This window comes from Trichomycterus rosablanca, chromosome 22, assembly GCF_030014385.1.
Source record: "Trichomycterus rosablanca isolate fTriRos1 chromosome 22, fTriRos1.hap1, whole genome shotgun sequence".
Classification (NCBI taxonomy): domain Eukaryota; kingdom Metazoa; phylum Chordata; class Actinopteri; order Siluriformes; family Trichomycteridae; genus Trichomycterus; species Trichomycterus rosablanca.
The window spans coordinates 5,443,603-5,461,485 of NC_086009.1; the positions used below are offsets into that span (position 1 = coordinate 5,443,603).

The following is a 17,883-nucleotide window of genomic DNA, read 5'->3' on the forward strand; positions in this document are numbered from 1 at the left end:
AGTCTAATCCTAGCTTATTAGGAATCAGGTATCTGTGCAGGAACACTGTTGTAAAGAAATATAACACATAAAACTGTGAGATAGCTTTTTGAGGAAATTCAAAAGGTGACAAAAATTACTAAGTGGACAAAAGGGTGAGAAAGTCTAGGAGCAAAGGACCAAAAAAACTTCTAAAGGACTTTGTCCTAACATCAAGCTGCAGAGATTTCTTGATCAAAATGCCTCCTAATGGAACAAGCAAACCTTTAAAGCTCCAATTTGGGCTCGTCAACCATGAGAGCCAATACCTCACCGCTGAGACTTTTGGCTTCAAGGTAAACGCATCCGCCACAACTATGAAGAAGAAACAACTTTGGACTCTGGAACATGGTGACCAGGAGGGTAATGTGGTCTTCCTGCGCAGTTCCCTGGGTCGTTACCTGTCCACAAACAAAGATGGTGATGTGAATTGTGAACTAGAGGTACCAAACAACAGCTGCCGTTTCCTGCTCATTGCTCAATCAGATGGTCGATGGGCTCTGCAGTCAGAGCCTTTTCTGCGCTTTTTGGGAGGTTCATCAGATCGTGTGACCTGCTTCGCTCAGACAAGTGGAGAAGCCGAATTGTGGGCCATTCATCTGGCCCACCATCCTCAGGCCAGCCTGCTGAGTGCGTCCCGCAAGCGCTATGCACGCCTGTCTGCTTCAGAAACTGAAATTTCCTTCATTAGCAACATTCCGTGGGGAGTGGGCTCCCTTATTACACTAGTCTTCATGGCGGGCAAATACTGCCTGAAGACTTGTGATAACCGCTTCCTCAGTAGCAGCGGCAACCTGGTAAATGAGTTTGGGCCTGACACAGAATACACGCTGGTGCTCAGGTCAAGTATGCTGGCTTTCAAAGATAACGATGGCAAGTATCTCACCCCAACGGGTCCTACAGGCACCTTAAAGTCTGGGAAGTGTACAAAACCAGCCAAGGATGAGCTGTTTGACCTAGAAGAGAGTCGTCCACAAGTGGTTTTCGTGGGAGCCAACAAAAGATTTGTATCCACTCGTCAAGGTAATAACCAGTCATTATTTTCAAGCACACATGTATAATAGGCTACCTGACATAGGTCATGTATTGTCAGTTCAAGGATGCGTTTTTACACCGATTCTCCAATAAGGACATTTTCCTAAATAAGAGTGTTGTTGTTCTGTGCAGATTAGAAGTGTTATCTACTGTATATTGACTAGTGGCACACAAAGTTTAATGTTAATGGTTTGTTGTGGAATTGCATTTAATCAACTCAATTTTTTTTCCTTACGTTTTATTCAAATCTGTTTTTATGAACATTTTTATTTCCACCCTTTATAAAATAAGTGCATTAAAAAAAAAAGTAAGGTGCAGACAGGGCTGGTTAAAATGGCAATGAATTCATTCTGAATTCAGTGTCCGAAATGTGTTCAGTTGCAGTAAAATATTAAGACAAATACTTGATTAACACTGTGATTATGTGATTGTCACTATGTGATTGTCAGCGGCGGTTTTGGGAGGAACACCCTCCCCATACATTTTGTGACTGGTGACATGGATGGAGCAGATGGCATTTTAGCACAAAATATTTAATGCTGATAATAGGTCAACAAAATAAAAATATTACGTTTACCTATAAAGAGAAACACACAATAGTGTGTGTGTGTGTGTGTGTGTGTGTGTGTGTGTGTGTGTGCAGTATTATTAGGGAGTTTGCCCCTGTTTTCGGCTAAGACAGCCTCCACTTCTCTAGTAAAGCTTTCCACAAAATTTTGGTGTGTCTGTTGTAATTTGCAATTCTCATTTAGTCAAATGACCATTAATTAGACCTAACTCACAATTAACGTTCCAGTTTATCACAAAGGTGTTAGGTGTTTTAAAATTACTCAACAAGCCAATGTAAAAAAGGATAACATTTATTTAACAATAAAGTGATGTTAATCCCACTTCTGGTTACTGTGTGTGTAGACTTTTAGAATTTTCTGTGGCTTATTGGAATGTCTCCGGGTAATTCAGTTTCCTCCCATGTCAGTAATTTAATAGACTAACTTTAATTACCCCTAGGTGTAAACAAATGATTTAGTAAGTAAGTCTGGCACTCTGTCCAGAAGGTGTCCCAACCCTGCGACCAGTGTTTCTGGGATATCTTTTTAATAACATGCCTTTTTTTCTACACCCCTACAGAGTTTCCATGTAAATTCATGTAAACCAGTAAATTTGTGTATGTCATCAGAGGTAATGCAGGTAGTCAGTGTTCTTGATGGCTTGGTATTTTTGTTTTGGGAACTAGAAGGAGGTGAATGGTTTTACTGACCATGCAGACCAAGAGCTGGTTTGGAAAACAGCTAGACCACTGATTTACAGCTTCAGTGGGGCCACAAAGGGCTGCATCAGTGCAATACGTCTGTACTAATGCATCAATGTATTTTAATAAAAGATCTGTAAGAGTCTATAAGTGTGGGCAGTATCTCCATGTGCACGTTTGAAAACATCTGAGCTAGACTGTGGTTAATTTGGTGAATTTTGGGAAATTCAAAGTGCAAACTTAGATACAAAATTGCATTCTCAAGTAAAAGGAAATATTCTGATGATTAAATATTAATATCCTGGCTATTATGACACTGGTAACAGACAATAGTTATTGCAGTCTTAAATGCAATACAAATAACACATTTATGCAACACTTTACCATCTTTTGAATTCAGTTCTAGACTTGAACCTGAGATCCTGTGAGGCACTGCAACACTATCTGCTTCACCACGGTTCCATCAAAATTATTTTTATTGTAGTTGTTCTTTAGTTCAGTTTTTGCTTTATCCATTAAACAACACACAACGGTACCACTGCAGTGAACCATTAGCACTAAGAGCACAGAGTGAAATTTAGTTGCTTTTTCGGGCACGTATCAGTGGACCTATCTTACTAAGGTCTGCGGTTTTATTCTGTACTAATATAAATGATATGCCAGCACCACACGTTACTTAGGAGTAATAAGATAATGGGATAGGTATAGAACCCTGTAGCAAAACAAGCTTCCGAACTGCATTTTGTTGAGTACAAAAAAGGCAGAATGGAAAGGGTATTGAGAACATTGGTGCTTATTTTAGCTCTGTTATATGCAAGCCTTGTCAGTTATATGAAGAGTTGTAAATATAATGGTTTACATTGTATGTAGGTAGTAAACCATTTAATATCTGATCCAAGTCATTCTGAAACCATGCTAATTAAAAAAAGAGCTGCACTGTTTTCTGTCAACATTATATTACTGTTAGCAACAAATTGCAACTATACCCAATAGCATTTCACTAATGATATGGCAAGTATTTCGTTTTTGTAACCCAGCTGTGTGACCTATTACAACTATTTGGGTTCTATTCACCGAGGGTTTGCATGTGTGGAAAAAAACCCCACTCATGCAAAATATAGGCTGATGTCAATTCAAATACTGATTTTGCACCTGCCGTCTCATTTTTGTTAGATGATCTTTCTTTCCAACTCATTTAAATCCGCAACAGAATTAAAAACGGGACAAAAGAGCTTGTATTTATTAAATTAATGCTACACCTATGTATGTATTTACCAAATAAAGTCAGAATTAATATCTGTTAGAATAGATGCACTAAGTTTGCTCAGCATAACTTAAAATGGTGACTTTACCTCAAAAAATGATTTATCAAGATTATAGGAACCTAATAGTAGGAACTTTATAGATCAGACCATCGTATGTGTATTTACAGTAACTATAGCTTAACATAAGTTACTCATTTGTTTAAAAGAAATGCAAGCAAATGCAAATTAAAACGTTTATCATTAAAGCAAAGATACACAAAGTTTGTACATAAAAGTGGAAAGTAAGTGTATTTATGCACAGTTAGCACATCAGAAATGTCTCTGCACTGCTCGGACTAAAAATCAAATCTACACATAAATCACCCAACATACCCAGAGATGTATTGGCATGCTTATAACCATGATATTGTATTATTACAGGTACTCAGTTGTAATCTGTGTTACCTTTTGCTTGAAACTGTAGGTTTAGAACGGCCTCTTTCCCTTGCTTACAATATGGCAGGTACTAAATTATAGAACCCTGTTCTATATTCAACACTATACTCTCAGCACTGGTTCTCAGTATGCAGATCAGGATATGTGATGATATGGTCCACACTACTGTATTACAGACCTTTGTATTTATATATTTATGTATATATTTATGTATTTGTGCAGGCTGCAAGACCAAATTTGGTAACTGTAGTGCCCCACCTGTTGAAAACCAGTGAAATACTCAGTGAACTGCCACTATTTCACACATAAACATGCCTGTTTTGTAGCTTTTTCATTTTCTCTTCCTCTATTACAAAAGCATTTTGCAGAATTTATACTAAATATCATTAATTAGGTACTTTAAAGGTTTTGCTTTGCATTAATGTCTGTTGATGCTTTTTCATATTATGTAACAATATTTTGTATAGTATGTACTCATAAGCAATAAAATGCTTAAACAACTGATGAATAGCAAAATGTATCCACATTTCACAAAATGTATAATATCAGTACTTAGGTTGCAAAGCTTAAAGATATCTACATTGTAAGACTGAACTTTGTACATCATTGTTGTTCAATTGTAATCCATTTTCTTGTCATTTTGTCCTAATTTAATAAGAAATAAATGAATGAATACATTAAAAGGTAATAAGCATCCCTAATGAACCCCACAATTTTGAAATTACTCATATTTGTTTAATGTGATTCAGGTTAAACACCTTACCTTATTCTTTTAGAAACAGTTTTGAGTTATATTTGGCTTTGGGGTTGCTGGCTTGTTGAGACATCCAGATTTAGTTGGACTCTTCTGGTACATTGCTTTAATTATGCCTTTATTCTTTAAAAGCATTATTCTTTTTTTCCTAATGATGTTTAATGTACCTATTCTGTTTATAAAGACGCAACCGAACATCACAAGGTTCTAAACAAAGAGACCTGTTGTTTTTTCAAAGGAGTGCTGTTTTCATATTGTTCTGTAATGCTTTTCTGGTGACTGCTCGCTCCTCTTTTATCTTCTTTTTCGACTGAGAGCAAAGTGTAAAACTGTGTGGTTCACTTATCAAAGGATGACTTGTGTTGCCAAAAGATTTCCATCTAAGAATTATTAATCCAGTTGTTCTGATAGGGATGTTTAAGGTGTCTGCTTTGGCGCTGTAGCTTTTTTCTATTTCAGTGTATAATAATTGTGTTCCTGAACCTTTTCACCTTTATAATGATTGCTGTTCAGACACTCTACCAAGCCAGTGCTCAGCGACGTTTGACAGATATCACAACTTGCAAACAGTGTTACGTAGCTCTCTAAAATTTTTCCATCTACCCACCTCAGTGATATTAAAGAGCTTGTCATGGCCTTTCCAATAAGCTCCAGCTGTCCTTTCCTAAAATGATTTATGGATTTACAAGTATTCTGGGATCATTGTCCTGAAGAAGAAGCCAGCCTTTTTTCAGCTTTAGTTTCTCTTCTGACAGTTACAATTTGCTTCCAGAATTTGCAATTTTTTTAGATAATCCATTTTTCTCATCTACACATGCAGTATTTCTTGTCCAACTGGCTGCCACAAACCCCAAAAGCTTATAAAATACACCCCCATTCTTAACAGTTGACAAGTTTTCAATCAAATTCTATACTCTTTGTTTTTAAATTATAGTGAATTAGGGTTTTTGACCAAATAGAAACAGTAGTATGATGGTAGTATGATGAAGGGCATGTAGGTTAGTGAAACAGCATGATGCTCACACATCATAGGGTGAGTTTGTTTAACTGCACATGAAAATGAGTAAGAATTTCATGGTACTTAATACACATGTGAAAAAATGTTGACTCATTAAATACTCTTTATTTAAGATATTTTTAATAATCAGCATCTTTGCATGCATCAGAACATTGGTGTCCATTAGTGTAAACAACTGGAAATCATTCAAATCTGTAGGTCTGTATATGGATCAATGAGTCAAATGGACCCAATATGCCCAACTCCAACATAATCACAGTAATGATGCCTTCTGAAATGGAAAGCTGGCATATTTCAACTGAACTTTTTTGACAAACGGATACATTTAAAACACTATGGTGAGAAATAACATCATTGCCAGCCAGTTACCAGACACCATTACGCAAACAAAGCTGTCATTAAAACACAACTTATCAAGCAATCCAATAGGAGAATCAATTAAGATTTTAATCTGCTACTTTTCTAAGAGCATAAATTTAAGTTTCTACTAAACTTAGGAGATGTGGTGTGATATCACTAGCTCTCAGCCCACTACTTAAGACTTGGAAAGTGTGCAACTTGAAAAACACATCCAGTATGTTAGTCCCCAGTGTAAGATAGTCATTAAAACTCAATCACATTGCCTATCCCCTGTGGTTTTGATAGGGCATCTCCAACTAAAGCTGCTTAGATGCCCCTCTGACAGATTAACATCCCAACCAAAAGGGATTTAAAGCGTCAAGCAAATGTCGCGTGCCTAGGTGCATGTGCAGGATTATGCTAGTAACAGGCTTTCAGAAGATGTTGGCAGTTAGTTCTGCAGCATCAAGATTAAACCTCAAGGTGTCATAATGTGCATTGACATGCTTGGTAGCATAAAAGGGATGATGGTTGTGTGCTGGTATACTGCATTTTTTGTTTTACTTGCAAATAATGTGTACTGCATACATTACCCTGTAGTATTGGACAGTATAATATGCATCCTGCAGCAATAATCATTAAATATAGTATACAGTCAAGTGTGGTTCAGTTCAATAGGAAACATTTTCATGTAATTAGAAAGGTTATATATTTATATACTTTATATATTATTATTCTTTAAAGTATATTAAAGTACCTTCACATAAGATTTAAAAGACAAAAAAGCACCTTAATGTTTTATTAATTAAGCATTTTAAATTAATTAATAAATTACTTAAAATGAAGTCTAGAAAAATCACTGGATATTTGTTAAATTAAATACCTACAATCCTTCAGATCCCTTCCTCCCTGTAAGTTGTTGCATTACCTGGTGGTAACACAGAACTTTAGGACCCCCTAAAAGGAGCTGTAACTTTTATATTTTCCATTCTAAAACATCTAGTTTCAGCTTACTTTCACAAAAAAAAATGCTGAGTATACCTTTAACAATGGCCATACTGCAGCATTTTTTTTTTCTAAGCTGCGTTTAAATGCAAACAAGTTTGCTTAAACTACGTTTTCACGTGAAAGCCAGCAGGTGTAACGTATTCAGTAAAAAGGACTGCAATACCCAATGTTTATGGATGTTGATAATGGATGCAACTGGATTACAGGTCACTGAGATCATTGTAATAAATACAATGCTTGGTATAACAGCACTTCTGTGTAAATCCTGTGTACCATACAAGTGAAATACAACCTGACTAACCTGACAGGTCACCACAGCAAACAGTGCATCACACCATGTATCAGCAGGTCTGTAGTGCACTGTAGTGCACAAACTAAAGTTTCTTTACTGAGGAGGATCTGCAGTCAATGGAAGAGCAGGTGCAGGCAGCAAAGGAACAAAAAAATAAATATGTCTTTCTTAAGTTATTTTTTATTTATAAATGTTCTTTTTCTATTTTCTTTCTTAATTTATTTGTTTACTTATTTGGGTGATCAATTGATTTTTAACAGGCATGGGTTGCCAAAGCCCATAAAACTCAGCTACTACATATAAATCAATTCTTCCTCCAGCGATCTGATGTCTGAATACTTAAATAAAATATCTGACAATCTATTGAGCTATAGGTTTATAAAATTAATTGAATAAAAATTAAAAAAAAAAAAATTATATGGACTTTGTTGCAACAGTTTGGGGAAGGATGTTCTATTCTGTTCCTGCATGGCTGTGCCTGAAAACATAAAAACACACAGTGGTAGATCAGTGTTTAAGACACTGGAATAATAATTAAAAGGTTGCTGGTTTAAGCCCCACCATGGCCAGGTTACCTCTTGTCTTTGTCTTTGAGCAGGGCTTGGATATTAGAGTTGTAAGTCAATTTGGATAATTTTCTGCTAAATGCTGAAAATGCAAATGTAAACCTCTTTTGATGAGTTTAGCAAGGAGGAACTACAGTTGCCTGCTCAGCAACACCATATGGGTTGAACTGGAAAGTCAACTGAGAGCGATGCATTCTCATCCAACATCAGTGCAAACATATCTCGCAAACGCCCTTTATGTTGAATAACCACAAGTTGTAGAAACAAAATTTCTAGTCCAGCACAATGTTCCAGTTTATCATAAAGGTTTTTAATGTGGTTAACTAAAAGCCGCTAAAGGTCAGGACGCCTGAAGTTTCTTCACCTCAAACACCTCAAACCGTGTTTTCATGGGCATTGATTTGTACACAGGGACACAGGTTTGTGTATTTTTTATATTTTTTGTGTAATCTTATCCAGGTGTCAGCATCTCAGCCAATCAAGATGAAGAAACAGATCTGGAGACATTTCAAATGGAAATCGACCAGGAAAGCAAGAAATACATGTTCAGAACTAAAGACGGCAATTACTGGGAACTCGTCTCTCATGGAGGCCTCCAGTCTACAGCCACGGAAATGTAAGCTCAAGTCTGAATGCTATTGAAATTTAAAATGGATTTCACTTATCCAGATGTGTTTTATTTGATCACCACTCCTCCACACCCACTTAGATATAAGAGAGGGTAAACAAATGAAACCAAAAGGTAATTCGGTTTTATGTGTATATAATGACTTATGTAAATATGCTTAGAACCAATGCATTATCTATTTACTTCCTAACAGTGGAATCAACACTATGTTTGAGATTGAATGGCGCGGGCACAGAATAGCTATGAAAGCTAGTAATGGAAAGTATGTTTGCACCAAAAAAAATGGACAGCTTCATGCAGTCAGTGATACTGTTGGTGAGTGTAAAACAGACACAATGGTTATACTGCATTGCTTTTTTAATATCTCATTTATATGTCATTATTGCTAGCACATTTAAAAGAAGCTCTCTGTCTCCCTGATGTCCTCTAGGTGAGGATGAGCTGTTTGTGATGAAACTGATCAACCGCCCCATTCTGATCCTGCGAGGAGAGAACGGCTTTGTTTGTCACCACAAAACCTCCAACACACTTGATAACAACCGCTCTGTGTATGATATCTTCTGGTTGCTCTTCAGTGATGGTGCCTACCACATAAAATGTAAGCAAAGTGTTGGGTTAACATAAAGATTCTCAAATTCAGGGAGCTGACACACTTGTAATGGGTATGTCAAGGCATTTGGTGGATTTTTAATGATTTCTAATCCAAAATGAATGAAATGCATTTCTGGATGTTGTAAATATTTGGCTTTTGCACTTTGTGTAGTCTTAACATGCTTTTGTAGATGCAGCCAAGTCAAGTCAAGCCAAGTAAAAAGTAATTTTATATTGACAAACTGTGTTATCTGACAAGGGTTTCTGACATTACCAAAGGCCCATGTGCTTATGATAATTACAAAAACAAATTGTAGCTTTAACCATTTAAACAACAAAACACAGCTATTAATGTGATAATCCTGTTGTAATGGCCCTGTCACAAAAACACTAGCATCAGTAGCTGATTGCTGTGAAGGCAATTTCACCTGCTAAGAATGAGTGATTGTGTTATTAGCTTATAAAGTTGCTTAAAGCGATGTTATCAAATCTCATCAAGCATCCGATCAGCTTCTTCATCTTGTTATTAACCTGCACTCTACAATTCTGCATTTGTTTTTTTCCACAGCTGGAAATGGAAAGTACTGGTTCATTAACACCAACACAGACACAGTTGGGGCAGATGGTGACAATCCTGAGGAATTCTTCCTAGAGTTTCTGGAGCATGGACGAATGGGCATCAAGAGCAAAGGTAGTGGGAAGTATGTGCGTTCTGACCAGGGTGGCACCATCAAGTGTGATGTTACTAGTCCGGACATCACCTGCCTGTGGGAGTTCTAACTGGTTTAATGCAGTTTCAATGACGCACTGAGGACCAACTGTGACCGAGTTACTCTAATGACAAAGCTAAAGTCTTTAGTTTATTTATTTATTTATTTATTTTCTGTCAATTTTCTTTTTTACACTCATCATTTAGTAATAAAACTGTCACTAAAATATGGTTACGTTTCAAACTGATTTTTCCCACATATTATACAAGACCCACATTTCCTATCGCTTTCTCTTGCTTGTCTAAAATAGTTTATGCTGAAACTAGATAGAAATATTATAATGGATAAACTTTTAGTGCCAAAGGAGAAAATTTATGTAACCATCCAATGTTATGTTTGCTGTTTTACTTTTGTGTTTGTTGTTGTTTTGACTTGTGGTGTGTATTTGGATTTCTAGAGTTTCTGGGTTTATTGTGTATTTAACATTATAATTACAATTAAAATTTTACGTAACATGAAAATGTCATCCGTTTGTTTTTTATACCGTAAAAGCCAAGTAAGTTATGTATTTTGGTTACTTACTCATTGGCTAACATGAAAGCTGTTTTGTATGTTATACATTAACAATAAATACACACTAAAAATACACTGTCAGCTCCTCATAAGGCCTTGAGACCAATGATTTAATACATTGTGACCTGTGAATCTGTACAGCAAAATTAATATACTGATGTGCCAATTATGAATGTTAAGAAAATAAGCAATCATGCAATAATTAGGTGATTAAGATAAAGATACTACCTGATACTTATTTTGCACTTGGTTTGCAATTACTGCACTGATTTAGTGCCTTTACTTAATCAAGCTGCCCACCTTAAGCAGAATGATTCTAAAATTTGCATTGCTCCATGTGTCTAGACAACCGCCATGGGTCGATTTTAATCTCATTAGCATGCTTAGCTTTACTGCATTTAGTAACACATCTATTCCTTAGCACATGGGCACTCATATACAAACATACCAATTCTGTTTTTAAACCTCAGTTGGTATTTTAATTCCCAAGAGAATTATCAAGGGATTAAGTGTTGTTATAAGTAAAAGTATTGAAACACAGTGGCAAACATGCTGCTGTCCCAACTTTTTTGAAACGTGCATGGAATCAAGTTTAGAATTCACATAGATAAAGGTTAATTGTCAATTGTGGATGATAATTGTAGTATAATGCAACTAACAGAGTTCCAAAGAGATTAAATAGTTTGCAGGTGCATCAGACACAAAAACTAAACAACACAGGATAGTTACAGGATAGTTGCTGAATGCTTAAAAAGTACAGCCTCAAAAATAGCTACAACAGTGAATTATTAATTCTATGACAGAGAAGCACTGATCTTGCAGTTTTTGGCCTATTTGTTGGTTTTGTTACAGTCAAATTAGTAAAGTAAAGCAATAGAAATAAAGTTAAATGCTGTAGCGTTTGCAGCAGAACGAAAGATTCTAAATAAACTGTTGGACATCATGGGCATTAGCTCACACTCCCTCTATACTCCTATACTTTATTTTTAGACTTAAACATGTATGCTGACCTAAGAAGGGGCATATAGGGTAATTTTACTCATGGCCATTATACTTATAGTGAGTCACCACACAGCAGGAACTGCACAGGACCCCTGTTGCTGAACTGGCAGTAATAAGGTTAATAACACTAGTAAAAAGTGATTGAGTGGCAGCCATCTATTGTACTAGCCCATCACTACTGAGATCCAGATTTGCATCTCAGTGGTGCAATCAGCTGACCGGGCATCTACACAGACATGATTGGCTTAGTCAGTCAGTGACCAAGAGTACAAGCCTAATTACATAAAAAAATAATCAGTAGGCAAAATAAAAAAAATAGAAAGCAGTGATTTTTAAACGCTTTTATATGTAACTAAATGAGAAGGGCATTAAGGGCAAGGCCAAAAACCAATACTGAACACCAGTGACCTTCAGTCCCTGATGCACCACTGCATTAAAAAACAGACATGCTTCTGCAATTCTAATAACCAAAGGGGCTGTCTGCATATTTTTGTCATATAATGTGTCTTTAATAGTGTGTTTACTCTCCTAGCATGAGCTCATCATGTTTCTAAGTGACCTGCTGTTCTGCTCAGGCTGCAGTGAAGGAGAGTCAGAGGATTTTGGCCAAATGGATCCGTTTCATTGGGGAGAAACGCTTGGAGGTGGCTGAGCTGACCCAGGTTCAGCAGAATGTTGCAATTACTTGAGCACAGAGTCTGCTGGAGCAGTAGATTCCTGAGCTGAGGGAGAGCGATACCAAGCTAAAGCAGCTTTCACACACAGATGATCACGTCCATTCCCTCCAGGTGGAACCCTTAATACCAACCATTCAACAACAATTTAACACAGCAGGAAATCAACGTTTTCAGAAGCATTTTAACGTTGGAGCAAGATTATACTTTATGTTAAAGTAGGTCCATTTATGTGTAGACCTGAATATGTGTGATAAGTGATTTGCAGTTAAAATATGAATATGTTTCTTGATTAGAAATTGAATATGAAATATTTTATTGCTGTTTAAATTTGCACCAGATGGGAAGGAAAAGAGTCACAACAGAACAACATACATTTATTTATTTATTAGGATTTTAAGGTCATGTTTTACACACATTCATGAGAGAAACGGTAGTTACTCGTAACACACGATTAATCAGTTCACAAGTTTAATGTCAAACACAGTCATGGACAATTTTGTATCTCCAATTCACCTCACTTGCACATCTTTGGACTGTGGGAGGAAATCGAAGCTCCTGGAGGAAACCCAGGCAGACATGGGGAGAACATGCAAACTCCACACCGAACCCAGTTCTTGCTGTGAGGTGACAGTGCTACCCACCGAGCCACCAGGCCACCCAGAACAACATACAATGTTTACATATGAAGTTAAAAGCTTCATTTGATTCGTCAACGAATCGTTCTTTAAATCGGTTCTTTTTGCTGAATCGTTTAACGGCAAACTTTACCAAATCTGAGTCTGTTTATTTAAATACCGAGTCTGTTGCGGCTAGACAAAGTCTATGTCTTGAACACATTTTAACCTTCTAAGTATGTAATTATAACATGAATAGCACGTATTATAAAAAGAGTTTACAATTCTATTTAAAGGAGCCGATTGAACGAATCGAATTGAATTCTTTTTATAACCCTGTATCCATGGCACGTTTCTTTTCCTTACGTCATGACGCAATACATTTTAACCAATCAGATTAGACGTATCTGCCAAGAGGCAAAATTCAAACAGCCGCTAACATCAGCTCGTTGATGCGCTAGCTTGAGCCGGATCGCTGTAAACGCAGCATTGAATAATATAAACAACATGGAGCTAATGAAGGAGGATTTAAAAATTTACTTCTTTGAGAACAGAATAGCAACATATTCCGGGTGGCCGTTTGATGAAGACTGCGCCTGTACGTCCGAGAATGTAAGTGTTTTTTCCTTACCGAATAACGTTAACCAGTCATGGATCCTTTCTGTATAAACAGTAGATTAGCATGGAGACTGTTTACCAGCACGCAACCTGAAATTAAGAAGCAAATAGGTTTAATATCAGGTTATTTACAACCTTTAATCTACTTAAAGTCAATTTAGTTACAACATAACATTCTGTGAACTGCAACTGAGAAAATCTGCAGTTTTGTATCCTGTGGGTTAATGTCAAGAGACCAACAAATAAGTTCTGACATGTTTTCCATATATATCACGCATTGTATATATTTACACACATGTACAGTTCCACATACCCAGAGCCTGGATTTGAACCAACAGTCTTCCGATTCATAGCCTAATGCTCTACCTACTAGTCCTACAAGGCCTGGCTTGTTATTAGTGTTTGGGACAGTTGTAGCCTAGCAGTTAAGCTACTGGACTAGTAATCAAAAGGTTGCTGGTTCAAGCCCCACCTGCCAGGTTGTCACTATTGGGCCCTTAACCCTCAATTGCTTAGACAGTATGCTGTCACAGTAGTGTAAGCCGCTTTGGATAAAAGCGTCTGCTAAATGATACATGGTATCTCTGTGAGGACATGGGCACAGCTCTGGGTGAATGATTATTTAGTGAATGACTCGCTGACTAAATATTATGCAGTAAAAAGCAAAGACGAGTTGTCAGATCTGTGTGACCATCCCTACATGAATCAACCCTAAATACTGTTACATAGTATCGGAATCTACCTGCTGACCAAAAACATTCAGCAGGTTCCAAAGCAGACAAATCCACTAAAAACCCACAAAACTGATCATGTTTCTTACAAAAACCCGTACCAAACAACCTAACACGACCATGTTGACTTTGGATTTTATACATTTTAGATGGCCAAAGCTGGTTTCATCCACACTCCAACTGACAACAGTCCAGATGTGGCTCAATGCTTTTTCTGCTTCAAAGAGCTGGAGGGCTGGGAGCCTCAGGATGACCCTGTGTAAGTAACACAAATGTCACAAATTATGAATTCTTCGTGCTGCTTTTATGTTCAGTGTGCATCTGTATTGGCCTTACCTTGTAAATATGGATATGAAAGAGAAAGGATGTATTTAAGTATACACAATTGTTTAAAAAGATCAAATTGAAACAAAAACGTACTAGTATTATTAATTTGGGGTGTTTAAATACTTTTTACAAAACACATTTTGGTTTATGCTTATAAATGCATACTTTATAAATAAATCAACATATTACTGTCATAAGACAGTAATAACAGTTACTAATTTACCCCACTAGAGACAATGTAAATGACAATGAGTGTGGGTCAATTTTGCTACCTGAACACACTTGATGGAGATCTTCAGTTCTCATTAATTCACTTTCTAAAGGATTCCAAAGAATCAAGCTTAGGGTAGTAACATACATTTCTGGTCCATGCCTTAATTAAGAGTGAGAGAACAAACGATCTCTTGGGTGTTTATTGATTCATTCTTTTTTCAGCAAGGAACACAAGTCTCACTCCCCAGCTTGCAATTTCATTCTGCTTAAAAAAACTGTGGACGAGCTCACCGTGGAAGAGATTCTGAAGCTGCAAAAAGAAAGACAGAAGTTTCACATTGTGAGTAGTGGTCATGTTTCATTTCTTGTTATAGATCTACACTGTACATAAAGAGCAGTTTAACTAATGTGTTTTTTTTTTTTTATTCATGTGTACATTATTATTCTGGTCACGTTCAAGGGTTTGTAAAGATCGCTGCACAGGTGTTGGTTGGCAATTTGTTTGGCTTTGCTTTTTAGGATTTGAATGTCAGTGAATCGTAATTACGGATTGTAATTGGAATTCTGCTCACAACATGAAACACACTTGAGATAAATTACTTGTGATTTACTTGTGATAAATGTTTTATCACTATTGGATGGCACCAGATGCAGAATTTAACATTTTTCCTGATTTTACAGACCTGGGCAATATTCACAAAATTTTTAATGCAATAAGTCAAAGCAGCCTGAGATTTAAGGTCGTACCTTTTTTAAAAAAAAGAAGTAACCTTTAACACTAACCTTTACTAGTATCACTTAAGTAATCCTCCTGCTTTCATCATAAATGCTTAGAAAATAATGCATTAAAAGGTATGTTCTTAATAATTGTACATCAAAGAAAGGACATGTACTAGTGCCTTGTACTAGTGACATGTACACAGAACCATTAAGCTTTTTTCTGGCATTTTGTTTTTAATAGTGGTAAATCGAATGATATCATCTAAAATTACAGTATTTAACAGTCAATATTTTGAGTGAGTATATAGTTTCTGATGTAAGAAAAGCAGAATATATGATGAGAACAATACTATCCCCAGAGTCAAGCATTGAGGTTGGTCATTGACGATACAGAAATTTTTTTTCTGCAGAAACTTTATAAATGTGACTTTATAAATGGCACTAAGGATTCACAGAAATACCAAGGATTTTAAGTAGGAATGTTCTGCTATCTGTGGTGACATTTAACATTGGTGATAACCAGAAAAACAATGACTTCCAAATGCTGAGAATCTACATGGACATAATTGGCTATGTCTAAATGTGGAAGATGGCTGATGGCTTGCATTTTCACAACCCCTGCTATGCAAAGAGCCTTGTTTAATACTAACGGTATAATTTATTGTTCATGTGGACACAAGAATGGTCAAGCTCATTGTGTAAGTATTTCTAAGAACATCATTATTATCTGGTAATAAAAAAATTGTAACCATGACTGCCTGGACTGGATGGTACTTACTGTAGGGACAAATGGCATGTTTTATACTGTGGGCAGTGACTTGCATTGTCTTGTTTTCCAAGAAACTCATTGCATGCTTCTGGTTAACAATAAATTAAAAATGTCAGTGGCATTAACATTTTTCTGGGTATATGGAGATATTTTTCCTTTGAAAATGTCTTTTGTTTTCTTTCACAGAAAAAAACCTGCAAACAAGTTATTGAGAAATTTGAAGAATCTGCAAAGTCAAGAAGAGCTGACATTATCAAAATAGCCATGGAGGGATGATTATAGTCGTTATATTTTTAGTTTTTTTTCTGCCATGAACTCTGCCAAAGCTATGCTTTTATCTTTCTGTGTACTTTTTCTCAAGCTTTGTGTCATTTTCTAAAAGATCAGTATCCATGATATTGCAACGATTTATTTTTCTACATTCAAACATGTCTTATAAGCTTTCATATTATTGTTCATGCATCCAAATCCTCTAAACTGGACTTTTGTATTGTGGCTAGCACTTTGGCAGACTTGCACTAAATTTGTTTAATGTTATGTTTTGTGTACAGTATTTTTGTGTCTTTGTCTAAATTGTGTAGGTTATTTCTCCTTTCATTACAGCATTTAATACTACATCCATACTAGATACATCAACACTCATACGCCACATTTAGTAACAGGTTTTCATGTGAAACAAAATAAAAGCCAAGCAGTTGTGGAAGACTCCATGTTTTTATTGTGTGATTTGTAGAGTTGTTTGTTATATCACCAGTCTATAGACACGGGTAGGATTTGAAAATACTTATTCATTTTCATCAGCTGTTTTATCCTATTCAGGGTTGTTGCAGGTCAGCAAGGCAGGAATACCCTGCACAGGGCACCAGTCCATAGCAGGGCATAGCAGACAATGATGTTGAACAAGAGGGCCTGACTCACAGTTTCTGTTACAGATCATTTCAAAGGTGTTTCATGACAACGGTCAGTGCTCTGTGCAGGCCAGTCAAGTTCTTCCACACCAAACTCACCCAACAATGCCTTTATGGACTTTGCATTGTGCAATGGGGCACAGTCATGCTGGAATAGAAAAGGGCCTTCCCTAAACTGTTCCCACAGAGTTAGAAGTATATGATTGTCCAAAATTTCTTGGTTTGCTGAAAATGTTCCTTTTATTGGATGAAGGGCATAAGTCAGCTCCTGAGAACCACCTCATAGCAGTATCCCTTCATCACAATTGGCACAATGCAGCTAGGCAGGTAACACTTTCCTGGTATTCGTTAAACCCAGGCTCGTCCATAAAATTGCCAGATAAAGTTTGATGTTAAATAACGCTACTGGCAATTTTGTATCTCTAATTCACCCAACTTATATTTTTTGGACTGTAGGAGGATATTGGGCTCTTGCTGGAAACCCACAAAGACACAAGAACATGGAAATCAAACCCAAAACATGCTACCCCAAGGTCTGTCCCAATGCTATATAGCCCTTTGGGGGGTGGTGCGGTGGCTCAGTGGGTAGCACTGTCGCCTTACAGCAAGAAGGTCCTGGGTTCAATCCCCGGGTGGAGCTGTGCTTGCATAGGTTTCCTCTGGGAGTTCTGGTTTCCTCCACAGTCCAAAGACATGCAAGTGACACCTCACTGGAGATACAAAATTGTCCATGACTGTTTGACATTAAACTTGTGAACTGATGAGTCTTGTGTAACCGGTAACGTCCTGTCCTGTCATGAATGTAACAATTGTGTAAAAGATT

At 36.8% G+C, this 17,883-nt stretch overlaps 2 protein-coding genes across 2 annotated transcripts; both read left to right on the top strand.

Moving 5' to 3' along the window:
- Positions 1-218: 218 nt before the first annotated feature.
- fscn2a (fascin actin-bundling protein 2a, retinal) lies at positions 219-10,128 on the top strand. Its single transcript, XM_062984674.1, has 5 exons — positions 219-1,041; positions 8,439-8,595; positions 8,801-8,922; positions 9,038-9,205; positions 9,767-10,128. Exons 1-5 carry the CDS (start codon positions 219-221, stop codon positions 9,976-9,978), a joined length of 1,482 nt encoding a protein of 493 aa, XP_062840744.1. The 3' UTR covers positions 9,979-10,128.
- A 3,051-nt stretch (positions 10,129-13,179) lies between these two features.
- Positions 13,180-16,857, top strand: LOC134300044 (baculoviral IAP repeat-containing protein 5-like). Its single transcript, XM_062984671.1, has 4 exons — positions 13,180-13,386; positions 14,273-14,382; positions 14,886-15,003; positions 16,339-16,857. Exons 1-4 carry the CDS (start codon positions 13,282-13,284, stop codon positions 16,426-16,428), a joined length of 423 nt encoding a protein of 140 aa, XP_062840741.1. The 5' UTR covers positions 13,180-13,281; the 3' UTR covers positions 16,429-16,857.
- Positions 16,858-17,883: the final 1,026 nt, after the last annotated feature.

Excerpts from the sequence above, each read along its gene's own strand:
- fscn2a (XM_062984674.1), top strand. The coding sequence starts at position 219 with ATGCCTCCTAATGGAACAAGCAAACCTTTAAAGCTCCAATTTGGGCTC. Across the intron at positions 8,923-9,037 it reads TGCAGTCAGTGATACTGTTG|GTGAGGATGAGCTGTTTGTG; the intron begins GTGAGTGTAAAA and ends GATGTCCTCTAG. Across the intron at positions 9,206-9,766 it reads TGGTGCCTACCACATAAAAT|CTGGAAATGGAAAGTACTGG; the intron begins GTAAGCAAAGTG and ends TTTTTTCCACAG.
- LOC134300044 (XM_062984671.1), top strand. The coding sequence starts at position 13,282 with ATGGAGCTAATGAAGGAGGATTTAAAAATTTACTTCTTTGAGAACAGA. Across the intron at positions 14,383-14,885 it reads GAGCCTCAGGATGACCCTGT|CAAGGAACACAAGTCTCACT; the intron begins GTAAGTAACACA and ends TTCTTTTTTCAG. Across the intron at positions 15,004-16,338 it reads AAAGACAGAAGTTTCACATT|AAAAAAACCTGCAAACAAGT; the intron begins GTGAGTAGTGGT and ends TTTCTTTCACAG.